The sequence below is a fragment of the Sus scrofa genome, chromosome 10 (genome assembly GCF_000003025.6).
Source record: "Sus scrofa isolate TJ Tabasco breed Duroc chromosome 10, Sscrofa11.1, whole genome shotgun sequence".
NCBI classification, from domain to species: Eukaryota; Metazoa; Chordata; class Mammalia; order Artiodactyla; family Suidae; genus Sus; species Sus scrofa.
Genome location: NC_010452.4, coordinates 52,035,742 through 52,050,272, shown reverse-complemented (window position 1 = coordinate 52,050,272; position 14,531 = coordinate 52,035,742). Strand labels below are relative to the sequence as shown.

The 14,531-nt window shown below is 39.1% G+C and overlaps 1 protein-coding gene across 4 annotated transcripts in view; it reads left to right on the top strand.

Moving 5' to 3' along the window:
- ARMC3 (armadillo repeat containing 3) overlaps positions 202-14,531 on the top strand; it is a 90,501-nt gene continuing 76,171 nt past the window's right edge. For 2 of the 4 annotated variants that reach the window (XM_013980261.2, XM_005668154.2), the window contains exons 1-3: positions 207-956; positions 3,299-3,347; positions 11,456-11,573. In XM_013980261.2, coding sequence (XP_013835715.1) covers positions 3,300-3,347; positions 11,456-11,573 — 166 coding nt within the window. In that variant the 5' untranslated portion in view covers positions 207-956; position 3,299. Of the gene's footprint in view, positions 957-3,298; positions 3,348-11,455; positions 11,574-14,531 lie in introns of all 4 variants that reach the window. The other 2 variants (XM_021064919.1, XM_013980262.2) reach the window with 2 other exon arrangements.

Here is a 14,531-nt window from a genome sequence, read left to right as displayed (position 1 = left end):
GGGGAAAACAGTAAGTTTGGGGCTTGTGCTGTGGGAAAGCAGTGAGCTGCACAGGTAGAAAAGCAGTGGGGCAGATGGCTTTGAAAACCAGGCTAATGAGTTTAGACCTTATTTTAGGAAGCCACTGAAGTGGAGTAAGGGCGTGGCATGAGGAGGGCAGTAATCTCTGGAAGGTTTACCTGTGGTACCAAGACAGAACGGGAAAGAGAGAAACCGACGTCATCACTTAGAAGATCAAAAATGATGACCTGCACTGGGGTGACAGTAAAGATTTAAGAGAGGGAATAGAGAGGGGACAAAAAGTGGCTGGCCAATTAACTTCAATGCTGATTGGCGTTGGGGGTGGAGGAGGCAGCAGGAAACCTGAGGTTCTGGGCTACTGGGAGGGATGGCAGAAAGAGGAAGCAAAGATGTAAGCGGAAGGTTTTGAAGGGACATGGTACGTTCTGCGGTGACAGCAAAGTCGGCAATGCAGCTCGGCGCAAACCAGGCATAAAGTGGCGACGTGGAAGTCAACCGCACAGACTCTCGCTGAGACATGTGGCTGGGAAGACGCAGGGGCAGCGGAGAATACGTGAATCCAGAGCCAGCTCCCTGGCCAGAGCTGAGACGGTGCTGCCTCCTTCCTGATTTACCGTTGTCACTAGGGCTGGCCCTCAACAACTAGGAAGGGTAGGATTCTCACTGTCTATCCTGCCCCAAAGCCCAGGCCTCAAGAACCGAGGATGCACACGGCTCTTCAGCTACCAGCCTCTACCGGCAGCAGGACAATAGGCACCGCGGAAAGCTGGGCGCCAGCTAGGAGGAAGGAGGCGCAAGCAGGCGCGGATTGCGCAGGCGCGGCCCCCTGTTGCCTAGCAACGAGGCACAACGGTGAACTAGGACTGGGACACTGGCGGCGACAGGTGCAGTTGGCCAGGTCTCAGGAGCCAGGGCTCGGCGGGATCTCCCTGCAGGTAAAGGCAGATGGACGGCTGCACAGCTACCCCGCGTTTTGGAGAGGCCCAGGGCAGAGGTCTCAGCAAATACTTGGGGAACAAGAAGGTGCCCCGCGGGTGGGGGCGTCTGGGGCAACTGAAGGAAAAGGGTGTGAAGACCTGCGGGTTCCTGTCTTACACCTGCAGTTTTAGGCTGGGGTCCCGATGGATTTCATAAGAGTGCCCGCTGCCTCCTACTTAACAAGTGATAAAAAAGCCCAGGAATAGGATTTGAGGGTCTAAGATTCCGTCATTTGACTGATCAACTCAAAAAGTGGGTCACCAGTTGTTCTAGCCCTTCTCCTCCAAATAAATCTCTCATTAGAAAACATTTAAGATCAAATAAGCTGACAGGTCACAAAGTAGATCAATGAATTCACGAAAAAATGTGACTCCTCTCCAATAATCAAGAAGATACACAAAGCAGATTGTTTTCATGTCCAATGCCATGACTTTCATACCTTTTCACCCAGTTACTTTACTGCTAGGGATTTATCTTAAACAGCTGCAGATGTGGATGAAGATTTTATGTCTAAGGATGTTCATTTGCAGCCTTGTCCTTAATTCCAGAAAGTTGGAGACAAATGCTCAACATAGGGGACTGGCTAGATGGTAGATTTTCAAATATTATCACCAATGACATGCTAATTCGTTGCTGATGGTTGAAGCAAAAAATAGAGTCAAATTTCATGAATTTGTCCATTAGTTTAAGAATTTAGTAAGAAAGTGGTCCCAGGAAGGAAAGTCAAGAATAGGTGATAGAAATACAAGTAGGATGGTAAAATCACTACAGAAAATACACACAAAAAAAGGAACTATATCAAAATAGTGCTGATCTCCCTGAGCTTATTTCTGAGTGATTTTTTAAAAATTCCACATGCCCTTCCTTGTTTTCCAAATTCTTTGTAATGAAATGTAACACCTTTATAAGTGAATAGTAGACACAGAACTGTACATATAAAAGTGGTTAAAATGGTAAATTTTATGTGCCGTGTATTTTAACACAATAAAAAAAAAATCAGTGGAAAACAGGTTTAATTTGCTTCGAAAAGTCAGAGAGGAGTTCTCCTGTGGCTCAGTGAGTTACAGATCTGGCATTTGTCACTACTGTGGCTATTCTTACAGCTGTGGCTTGATCCCTAGCCCAGGAAGTTCTGCATATCTTAGGTGTGGCCAAAAAAAAAAGTCAAAGGGATTTATTTTCTTAATTTGACGTCTCTGTAGTTTGAAAGGAAAAGAAATCTTTAAAGAATAAAGTAAGGTAATTTAACTCTATCATGTTGATTTTAAATGAAATGTTTAATTTATAAAACTAAAAAAAAAACACTTAGGGTCATATCTGGGGGTCCTTGCCGTTGGCCTATGTCAGCTTTGTATTTTCTCCCTCATTAATGGTTATGCCCATGGTAATAAAGATGGAGATGTAATACTTCCCACCTCATAGTATTGCCAAGGACCACTTGCATCTCTATAATCCTGTATGTGTAGGTTATCCCAGCCTCTCTATTTTTCAATATGCAATTACTCAAAACCACTATCCTGAAATGGGAAAAGTAAGTTCCTGAGAGAAAATCAGTTGACTCAAGATAACTTTTCACAAGTGTAATTTAATTGCTCTTGAATGTTATTCACAAAAGGATTCTTTTGTAAATCAAAGGCTGCTATACCTTGGAGTTGGTTATAAAGAGCTATGAAATCTTTTTCCTAGAGAAATCATAGGTCAGATTTTTATCTGTCCAGAATAGTCTGTGTCTGCCCGAAACATTACAGACATGAAGTCTGACTTGTTAGATAATGGATACTTGAATCCAAGAAAATAATTACTCCCAGGGTAAACAGAGTTCATGGTTTTTATAAATGTCAAATGCCCACTATGTTCCCAACACTGTTGTAGGTGCTTGGGACAGATTAGTGCAAGAAAGGAGACCAAAAAACTCCTCCCTTTGGAGCAGAATATTCCTGCAGATCTCAAAAGTAATTTGGATTTAGCCTCCCAAGCCTTACATAAGTGAGCTCTAAGCAAGGTAAATCATTATCTGTTATGTAAGCGAAACTTACGTCATTAATGTATTCTTACCAAACTGGAAGCCAGGACTAATGCCCAACAATCTTATCAATTAATTCCTTTAAAATTGTGAATTTTGGGATGAAGGTAACATTTTTGTATATGTGCAATAATTTCTACGTATATTGCCTAGTCTCTTTTTAGATAAAAGTTAGAGAAGGAAATACATCTCATCCTAGGGACAGGGGTAACTGGGAGATTTATGCATATACAATATACAGATGATATTTTAACCATTTGTGGCATCTTTTTCCAGAATGGGTAAAAAAATAAAGAAGGAAGCAGAGCCCCCTCCCAAGGATGTGGTAAGTTTCTGATTTGAATCCTAGCAGCACGTTAATAACCAGTTTTAAAAATAAATTGTTCAAACAGTTTGGCATGCCCCAGTATATACATGAGTGCACGGTGGCAGAAGTCCAAAGTCTGACTAATGATAAGATTAGTCAGAGGAATCTAACATTATATAAACAAACATTTACAACATTGTCATTACATAATTAGCGTAATTAGAGAGTAATTATTAGCTTTTCCAGTATGTGGATGGCATGTCTATAAGCCGAGTTAATGAACAAATAGTTTTGGTTTGTTCTTTCAAATACTTTAAGTTTACATTTGCCAGCTCTCATTATTGGTCATTATCTAAGTGAATTTTTTAAAATGATGAAGTTATGCTGTAGCTATTAGATATGCATGTAAGGTTGTCTGAAGATGACCATTTGGTATTTTCCAGTTCTCTGGAGAGAAAAGTCTGTGTTCATCTTTCAAATGCTTAAATAATGCATTCCCCCCAACACAAAACCTCATCTCTCCCTTTTAAAAACAAGATTCAAAAAACTTAATGTTCAATAGGTTGACTATTTGGGACAAAGTGATTTTCGAAGATGTAAGATAATTTAAACTGATGATAGTAAATAAGCATGGGACACACAAAAAATTACTTCCATAGCAGTAGTGATTATAGGAGTAAACAATTAGAAATAACAAAAATGTTTTATAATACAAATTTAAATAAATTATTTCATTTTAATAAAATACAATGATGTCACTGAATGTTTGATAGCATGGGTACATAATACTGAATTAAAGATTACTAGAATTAAGAATTAATAGTGGGGGGAGGGATAAATTGTGAGGATGGATTAACACAGACACATGACTGTATATAAAATACATAACTCACAAGGACCTATGGTATAGCACAGGAAGGCACACTCAACGTTCCGTAATAATTTATATGGGGAAAAGGAATGGATATAGGTATATGTATTACTGATTCACTTTGCTGGAAACCTGAAGCTAATACAACATTGTAAATCAACTATACCCCCCAAATTTTTAAAGAGCTATAATAAAAATAAATAAAAGCAGGATTTAATCTTCTTTCTTTAAAGTTCATGAACTACTGAAAGTTTGTGTTAAAAACAGAAAATACCCTTGGACGATTTTCAATTTAGAAACGTATTTTGAAACAGACATTTGGTGTGGTTTTCTTCAAATAAAATGTGAGTGGGGAAAAAAATGTGTATAGTCAACAAATTCACAAGATCTTACAGTTTCAAGGAACCTGAGCTTCGTGCAGGAATCTTCCTGACAGCACTGGAACATTGCGGTTACAAATGCGAGGTCTGTCCCAGCTCTGCCTCTCATAAACTCTGTTATTTTGGTGAAGTTGCCAAATTTGGCCAAGTTATTTCAGCTCTTTTTTTTTTTTTTTTTAAATCTCTTAAGTGAGAATTGTAATGTCCAACTTATTTTGGTTGTTCTATTAATTAGAAGCACATGAAGTTCACAGAGCCTGGTACATAGTAAACACTCAGTAAATAAGATCTGTTCTCTTGGGAATTCTTCAGATTCAGCTACACACACACACACACCACTATGCAACCTCTTATGCATGATCCCTCAGTACAGCTGGAAGCAAAGGTTGCAGAAGACCTGTCTGCCCAGGTCGAGGGAGGCTTTGTAGAGATGGTCACTGTGGTTTCCTGATATATTTCATCAGTCTGGCTGCTCTCCTTTGGACATACTTCTAAACTCTCTTTATTTTTTCATTGCATCTGGTTTGCATTACCCCTCTTTTTGCTGCAAAATAGCATTACTGATGCCCAATTACCAGAAACTAGAATCATGAACACTGTACTTGACAATAAACACTTTCTGATTAAAATTAGAATTAAGGGACTATTAAACAATAGCTCTATTTGTCTGATACATTTTCCATAATATTATGATGTCTTCCTGGCATGGTCCTCTCTACTCCAGTCCTTGAGGGGCACAATCAAGGACTGGGAAACAATTCCAATCCTTGAGGTAACAAAAATTTAGCTCTTGCTTCTTTGGGTCACAGGAGCCCTGGGGGCAGCCAAAGGCATGTATAAGTTACCAATGGTCCCTGACTGTCACCATTCCCGAGGGTCTTTCCATCCTTACCCTACTCTGACTTTATGTTAATAAAGCTAAGAGACTAGTATTAAAATACCTAACCACTTTTCAGTCTTACAAATTCCAACACTTCAAAACAGAATAGCAGTTGAAAGTATCAGAACTTGGAATTTGTTCCAAGGCATACGTCTTCAAAGTCTGTGAAAGGTTTGTTGTACAAATTATAAATGGAAACCAGATTTAAAAGAGGGATATATAACTGCTTGAGAAAATAAACATTTCTGTGTCAACTCCTGGCAATTTGCTTCTTATGTATTTCCTAAAACATTGTTTTTGAAGATTTTTATTTTTATTAGTCTTTCATCTACTGGTTAAAATGGGTAATGGGGATGGGAAAAAAGGTGTTTGGCAATAAGCTTAAAACAAAAACTCCCTTTGCTTTTCTTAGTATTCTCATTGTCAAAACATGCATTAATATGTGTATTTAGGGTTTATTGTTCTCCATTCCTTCTCATAAAAGAACACTAGCTAAGAAGATGCCTCAATGTGGGAAAGATATGGCTTGAACAACCCATACAACTGTATTCTGCTTTCCCAAATCATTTCCAAGTCTGGCTGATGCTTTAATAAAAGGCAGACTTACTATGGACTGATTGCACAAAAGAATTATTAACAGAAACTACCTTAGTAGGCAACATTTGATTAAAGGCATGAAATTCAGTGACTAAGAGTGTGGGCTCCAGAGTTACATTGTCAGAGTCTGAATCCTCAGATAGTCACCAGCCATCAGTGAGCTGGGGCAAATCTAACCTCTGTGTTCCCCAGGGAAGATGTAATATTGTCCGTTTCATAGGATATCCACTTCACATCCTCCCAGCCCTGGGACAATAAAAGATGCTTAGAACAGTGCCTGGCATTACATAAGAACTTGGTAAATGTTATCATTAATGATGTCTCGAGGGCACTGTCCATCATTCTACAAAACCGTTGACACCTGCTAGAACCTCAAAGGAGGCAGGTGTATCAGTTGTGAAAGACCATCTATCCACCAAAATTCCTGGAAGCCTAGAGCATGGCCATCGTGATTCATGGTCATGTCTTCAAGCGTAAAAGCATGAACACTTTATTCTTTTTAATATTTCAGAGACAATTGAACTTTAATGGATAAACCCACAGTATCTAAACTCACAAGAGACTATGATTTGGCTCAGAATCTTAGTGATTAAGTATTAAGTTAACAGAACATTTAGGTTAGTGGGTCAATGCCTTCTCTTCTAGTTAAGTGCATATGAGGAACCAAGCATGGTGAGTGTTGAATCAGAGAAACTGGCAATAGTAGAACCTCACCCAGGAACTTAACCCAGTTCCTTGGAAGAGTGGGATGTCTCTGGGGGCTTATTTTTCCTGGACCCTCTTCCTCAGCCTCACAGCTCAACCTGTTACTCTGTCATACACTGCCAAAACTGCCATAGATTTTTTTTCTAGAAATGAAGCATCCTAGTGACTTATTTTCCCATCTTACTCCCTTATCACAAGTAAATGAAACATCATAAATTAATAAAATATCTTATAAATTCATAAATAACATGCCTATACAAAATTGGTATAAATATCAGCTTGCTCATCTTGCTCTAAAAATTTGCTCTTTTGATTCAGGTTGTCAAGCAAACTAAAAGGCCATTTTAGCTATTTTCATTTTAACCTTTACCCTTTTGTAGATTTTTAACTGCTGTCTAGAGAGCCTGTACTAAAGAGTCATGCTACAGTGGTGCAGTCTGCTTCCTTCCGTTTATCTGTCTCCCTTTTCCTGTCTCTTGGCTCCCCAGGATCCGAGACCACTGACTTGATAAATGCATTCCAATAGAAATTTAAAAAGCTTTTGGACTTCCCACATGGCATTGTCACTGCTGTGACTTGGCTGGATCTCTGGCCCAGGAACTTCTGAATTCTGTGGACATGGAAAAAAAAAAAAAGCCTTTGACTTGCATTTACCATCACCATAAAAATCGCTCATCTATCATGATTTCTCGATTTTCACTGAGTTCTGCTAGATAATTTTTATGTTCTTTTACACCTGTGCTATCTAATAGAGTAGCCACTAGCCACATGTGGTTATTTAACATAATAAAAATTAGGAGTTCACTTGTGGCATAGCGGGTTAAGAATCCACCATTGTCACTGCTGTGGCCGGGCACGTCCTCGGGCCTTGAGGATGCCCCAAAATAATAATAATTAAAATTATATTAATTAAAATCAACAATAAAAAAAACCCCTCAGTTCCTTCAGTTATACTTCAAGAACCCAAGAGCCACAGAGAGCTCATGCCCACTGTACTAGACAACAGAGACTCGGAACGCTTGCACCGCTGCGGTTCTGTTGAGCATCCTTATTCTAAACAGTCTTATTTCCTTAACAGAGGTAGGAAAGTATCTCAGCAAGACCATGGCTACTCTAATTGACTGAGCTTAAAATTCAGAGCTCAGCCAGAATGCTTCCCCTTTCTTTCATTCTGTTTCTAAATAATTTTGATTCATTTATTCTGCACAGAGCGCGAAATTATGATTTCACAACCAGCTTGTTGGTGACTGTGAGTTCCTCACGGGAAAGCAGATGGGATCTGTAATTACAGCACAGTATTATTTATTTAGTCATGTGGCATTCTGTTACAGCTCTCGTTTTATTCTCAGTGCCTTCATCTTAAAGTAAAAAATTACTATAATGCTGCAGGCTCTGTAGAAAAAACTAATGTCACGTCAAGTTCCTCCACTTGAGCCAAACATTGGGATTTCTGCACCTCTGACAGTTCTTGTGATGGAAACTCTCACCGTCTTAAACCACCCCTTAGGCTTCCCCCATCAACCTCTTCTTAAGGGTGACCAGAAGATAATGCAAAATAGTGAAGTGTGTTCTAAGCCAGTGAAGGAGGTTTAAAAGACATTTACCAGACTTTCTGTTTAAATGTATTTTCAGGTACCCTGCCCCTTGGGGAAGTGTAGCCATTCTGTGGAGATCATGACACATCTATGCTTCAACACAGTATATTCATTCACATGCTCGTAGAAACAGCTTTAAAAATATTGAAATATCAGAAGTCTCTAAAGGGGAAGTTCTAAAATGGAAGGGAAGGGAACCAGCCAGAATGCCAGGGGGCCTGTCCTAAGTGGCAGAGGTGATCTAAGGCTCCAGTTCTCAAGGGCTGGGCAGGGGGTTGGGGGTCAGGGGGCCTCATGGGGGTCGGATGGGGACTGTGGACTCGCTCCACACAGAATGCACACCCAAGGTTCTGCATACAATTTCAGGGAGACAGGCTATCCCTGGAGCCCACTGATGGCTCCGTGAGCCTCAGATTTAGAATCCTCTTTTCTGGCATTAACAGACAGTACAACGGTAAAGGCACTTCAGGACCACAAGCGTGAAAAGGAATTTTCAGAGGCACTTTTAATGCATTCCTTTATAGACATTTATTCAGTGTTTGCATATCCCAGGTGTTGTTCTAGGTCATGGAGATAGAGAAATAACGTAACCTTTGCTCAGTGGAAGTTATTCATTTATTGGACAGACACTGAGTGCACCCTATGCGATTTTTCCTCTTCCTCTTGGGCATATAGATCAGGACGCCAGGCAAGTTACATAACAGTGGGGGAACAGTCGACGAACAAATAATGTAATTCAGGTAGTGATATTATCAGTGAAATTTGACCTGAGTTTTGTTGAAAAAAAATCTAGAATTTTAAAGCCAAGTCATCATTAACTTTTTTTCTTATCATGTGTCATCATTACTTCAGAAATCCTTTCTGAAGATTTACACTGTAATTCAGACCATCATTATCATTCAGTTTAACTATCAATTTTACCATATTTATTGATCCACCACTATTGTTTTTCTATCTTGTCCTCCCCAATCTTGGCTGGAGTATTTGCCCAGTAACTTGTTTGAATGTACAGTTGATACCCTGTTGAGTTTGTGAATGCCTGAACATGTCTTCTTCGCATATGACTGATAACTGGTTATCCTCAATAGAGGTCACTGGCTGAGACCTCATCTTTTCTTATTTTTCAATAGTATTTCTGCTTCCTATTATGTGTATTCTGTTTAGTCAAGCTCCTATCTTATGCACAATAAATGCAACATTCACCCCCATTTTAAATCTTCCTGGTGTTATTTTTCTCCATTTGAATATCTTTCCTCCCTATCTCAACCTACCAGCATTGTATCCATTCTTCAGATCACATCTAAAATTTGAACACCTCCACGGACCCATCTCTATTTACCCCAATTCAAATGAAGTACCCTTTTCCCATCACAACATTTATTGTTTCTGCCATGTTTTTGTACTTCATAGAGTCCTAGACTTTTATATCTGGAAGAGATCTAAGAGATAAACTCCAACTCCCTAATTTTTCAGATTTAGAAATGCGCTGACTCCAAGTCCTCTGGCATTCTGGGGATACCCTTTTTTTTTTTTAATCACATCCACATATGCACAAGTTCCCAGGGCAGGGATGGAACCCACACCACAGCAGCAACCAGAGCCGCTGCAGTGACAATGCCAGGTCCTTAACCCACTGTTCCACAAGGGAACTCCTGGGGCTACCTTTTAATACCTAACTTTAAGGTGATTCTCAAGCCTAAATCCACAAATACATTTAGAAGTTCTTCCTTAGAATGTCTGTGGATTTCCAGGTCCTTATGCTCTCCTGGTCAGTGCTGCAGCAGCCTTGCTCTGGACTCTGCTAGAGGCCATTTTCTCTCACTGGTTCACGTCACTGGAATTCCCTAAGTGCCGAAAGCCTGGTGCACATGGCAGCCTTTTACTGAAGGTTTGTCTCCCAAAAAGAGTCGAAGAGCCTAGAGACTTTTATAACTCTTTCAGCTTCCAGTTTAGAGTTACACGTGCACAAACAATAGCTCTAATTTGGATGTTAGATAATGGTATCCTAAAATCCAACAGCCATTTTCCCTCCCAAGAGTAATTTTACCCAGACACGTCCTTTCAGGTCATTGTTCACTGCCTCTCTGTCTTTCTCATTCTTCTAATTATGTCATCTTATTCAGAGTAATCTTTCTCTCCATCCTCTACCTAAAACTGAACATTAATTTTTGTAATATCCCCAAACACATTAAGACATCCATTTAGAAAGGGTCAACACAAAGAAACAGCTAAGCTCTGAAATTCGCTTTTTATTTTTTAACATAAGCAGAACTTCCTCCTCCATGGTCTCTAGAAATGGAAGAAAAATAATGTAATAATTTGTTTTCTCCTTGACCAAAGAAAACCCACAGGGCTCATGTTTGTTATTATTTATTTCAGCTACATGAATCCTCAAGATCTCACATCAGGATACAGGTCTTCTCAGAGTCCTGTACCTTTTCTTTATATTATATGACCTTTTCTCCATTCCAGATTTTTATCTAGGTTTACATTTTGTGATATGCTGATTTCTTTTGTTTTTCAGTTATTTCGCACATGTAATTCCTGCTTTCCCAGGAAGGTTATAGTGGTTAGAAAGCAGGTACTGACCACTGAGACCGTCAGGGCATCTACAATAAACAGGTTCTCAAGGTTTCTTGTGTATTGACTAAGAATTATACTGATATGTGTTATTTAATGAGCATCTATTATGTGCTAGACAATGTGCTAAATGCTTCACATATATGGCCTCTAATCCTCTCCTTAATCTTTTGCAATAGGTATTATTATACCCATTATTCAGAGAAGGAAGCTGAAATTCTAGCAGCTTAAGTAACTTGTTTGATTCTCCTGTGGCTAAAATGAGAGACTGCCATTTTAGTCTGCCAGATTCCAAAATACTTTGCTCTTCCCTCCATCTCCCAGGAATTCCAAAGCCGCCAATGTTGACAACTGTCTATCAGTGATTTTTTTTTTTAAATAAAAATTTTATAATGCACTTTGGGGGCAGTGACCTTTTTGTAAGCTTATATTCTTTTTAAGTTTCAAGATGCTGTTCATGTTTTATGTGCTTTTTAAAGCTCATATGTGACTCTGATATTTTTCCCTTCACATTTCAGTTTGATCCATTAACAATTGAAAGCAAAAAAGCAGCAACTGTGGTGTTAATGCTTAATTCTCCAGAAGAAGAAATTCTGGCTAAAGCATGTGAAGCCATTTATAGATTTGCTTTAAAAGGTTTGGATTTTTTCCATTTATCTTTCTATTTCATTGCTTAAAATCTTTACTACGTAATGGGCACTTTCTCCCTAGTCTTTAACTTACTTCCTGTCAGATGAATTCTTTCAGACAATCAGAATATCATTTAATGCATTACCTGAAAGTAATGTATCTCCCTGTGTGCCTAACTCAAGTCTTAAGGAGCAATTTAGTCACCAGTAGAATAGTCATTTTCAAGGTTTTATAGCAGGTTTAAAACTGTAAATGTCATAGGAGCTGAAAGAGCTCCCAAGGATCAAAGCTGGAACAATTTGAGCAACAAAATAAATAAAGCGGTATTAGATTATCACCCAAAGAAGAAAGTAAATATCCATGAGTCTATATGGACAAATAAATGATTGAATAAGTAAATAAATGTGAGAGAAAAGACATGCTTCCAAAGCAGAAGAATTCCAATTTATGTAGATACTCAGCTCTCGAGGAGGTGGGATGTAACTTTCCACTCTTTAGGGCCTGGGCACAGTGACATCTTCCTAAAGAGATGGTACAGTATGGACACAGGGAGAAAAAGTAAGAAGGCAGCAAGAGGTTTCTGGACAGAGTAACAGAGAGGAAAGAGTTGCACAGAGAGAGAACTCAGGAGATCTATAAAGGATTCCACTCAGGGGTTCAGCTTGATCTGCATATATCCGTATGGGGATTACCTGAAGTCAGACAAGGCACCCAACAGGATTAGAGGTAACAGTGCCTGGTGCTCACACGGGGTCAGAAGTAGTGCCAGCTCCCATCAGCCAGACTGCAAAACCTCAACACACATGGAGAACTGTCTAAGTACACAGAAAGCTCTTGCCTCAATAGTTAGAAATATTTAGGCTTCAACTGAGTCCTGTTCTAGTACTACCTAATAAATATTTAAAAAGTAAGACCTGAAAGGATCAAACTTTCCCCAGATAACGGTACCCCAAACAAATTTCAAGAATACAACAATATCCATTGCCCAACTAGGTAAAATTCATGATGTCTGGTACCCAGTAAAAAAATTACCAGGCATGACAAAAAGCAGGAAAATATAACCCATAATGAGGCTATAAATCAATTAGTAAATCAAAAGTGACCCAATGTATGTGTAATTGGACTCTCTGAATGAAGGAGGGAGAAACAAAATAAGCATTTGAAGAAATAATGGGTAAAAATTTGTCTGGTTTGCAAGTTCTCTTGTGGTGTAATGGGTTAAGGGTCCAGTGCTATCACTGCAGTGGCTTGGGTCACTGCTGTAGTACTGGTTCGATCCCCGGCCTGGGAACTTCCACATGGTCCCAGGCACAGCCAAAAAAAAAAAAAAAAATTTCCCCAGATTGATGAAAACTCAAAGCCTCCAGATTCAAGAAGCTCAATGAAACCTAAGCACAATGAATATGAATAAAACCAACAAGGCAGGTTACAATCAAATTTCTTGAAAAGAATGATAAAGAGAAAATCTTGAAAGTAGCTAGAGGGGTGAAAATGTTACATTCCAGGGAACCAAAATAAGGATGACAACTGATTTATCATCACAAATGATGCAAGCAAGAAGTCCTGGAAGAGTATCTTTAAAGTGCTGAAAGAAAAATTAAGTTTGAACCTAGAATTCTACACCTAGCAAAAATACCTTTCAAAAACATAAGTGAAATAAGATCTTTTTCAGATATTCAAAAGCTGAAGTAGTTCACTGCAGGCAGACCCACATTCCTAATTGTGTTAAGCAGGCCCTGCAGGCAGAAGGAAAACAGCACCAGATGGAAATATGGATCTCCACAGAAGAATAAAGATAGAACACTAGAAATGGTAACAGATCAGGTTTTTTGCTTATTATTTAAGTCACTTAAAAAGCAAATTGGGGGTTTCCTGTCATGGCTCAGTGGTAATGAACCTGACTGGTATCCACGAGGATGTGGGTTCAATCCCTGGCCTTGCTCAGTGGGTTAAGGGTCTGGCGTTGCTGTGAGCTGTGGTGTAGGTTACAGACACAGCTTGGATCCCACGTTGCTGTGGCTGTGGCATAGACCGGCAGCTGCAGCTCCAATTTGACCCCAGCCTGGTAACTTTCATATGCCACAGATGCAGCCCTAAAAAGACAAAAAAAAAAAAAAAAAGCAAGGCAAATTGGTTATTTTAAACAAAAAATAATATTAATATATTGTGCAGCCTGAAACATATATAAATGTAAGGTATATGACAACAGAACCAAGTTGTAGAAAGGTGAAACATGGAAGTATCCTATTATAAGATTCTTCTACTATGCATTGTGATATATTTCCACTAGAATGAAGACTGCTAGCATGTATAGTACAGACCCTACTGCAACCATGAAAATAACAAAACAAACTATCAAAAAGCCAAAAAAGAAAAAAATAGACTCATACAAAAATTAATTAATACAAAGAAGGCAGGGAGTTCCTATTGTGGCTCAGTGGTAATGAATCCAACTAGTATTGATGAGGATGCAGGTTCGATCCCTGGCCTTGCTCAGTGGGTTAAGGATCCAATGTTGCTGTGAGCAGTGGTATAGGTTGCAGACATGGCTCAGATCTGGTGTCACTGTGGCTGCAGTGCTGGTCGGCAGCAGCAGCTCCAATTTAACCCTTAGCCTGGGAACTTCCATATGCCACAAGTGTGGCCCTAAAAAATTAAAAAAAAAAAAAAAAAAAAAAAAAAAAAGAATAAGACAGAAGTGAAGAAGAGAAAAAGAACAATGAAACATAACAAACAAGTAACAAGACGGTAGATTTAAACCTAACCATATCAATAATCAAATTAAATGTAAATCATCTGAATGCATCAATTAACCAGGGAGAGAGTATTTTATGGGATAAACACAAGACCAAACTACATGCTGCCTTCAAGAAACACACTTAGAATGTAATGACACAAATAACTTGAAAGTAAAAAGAATGAAAAAGGATACCCTTTGCTCATAGTAATCCAAAAAAAGCTGGA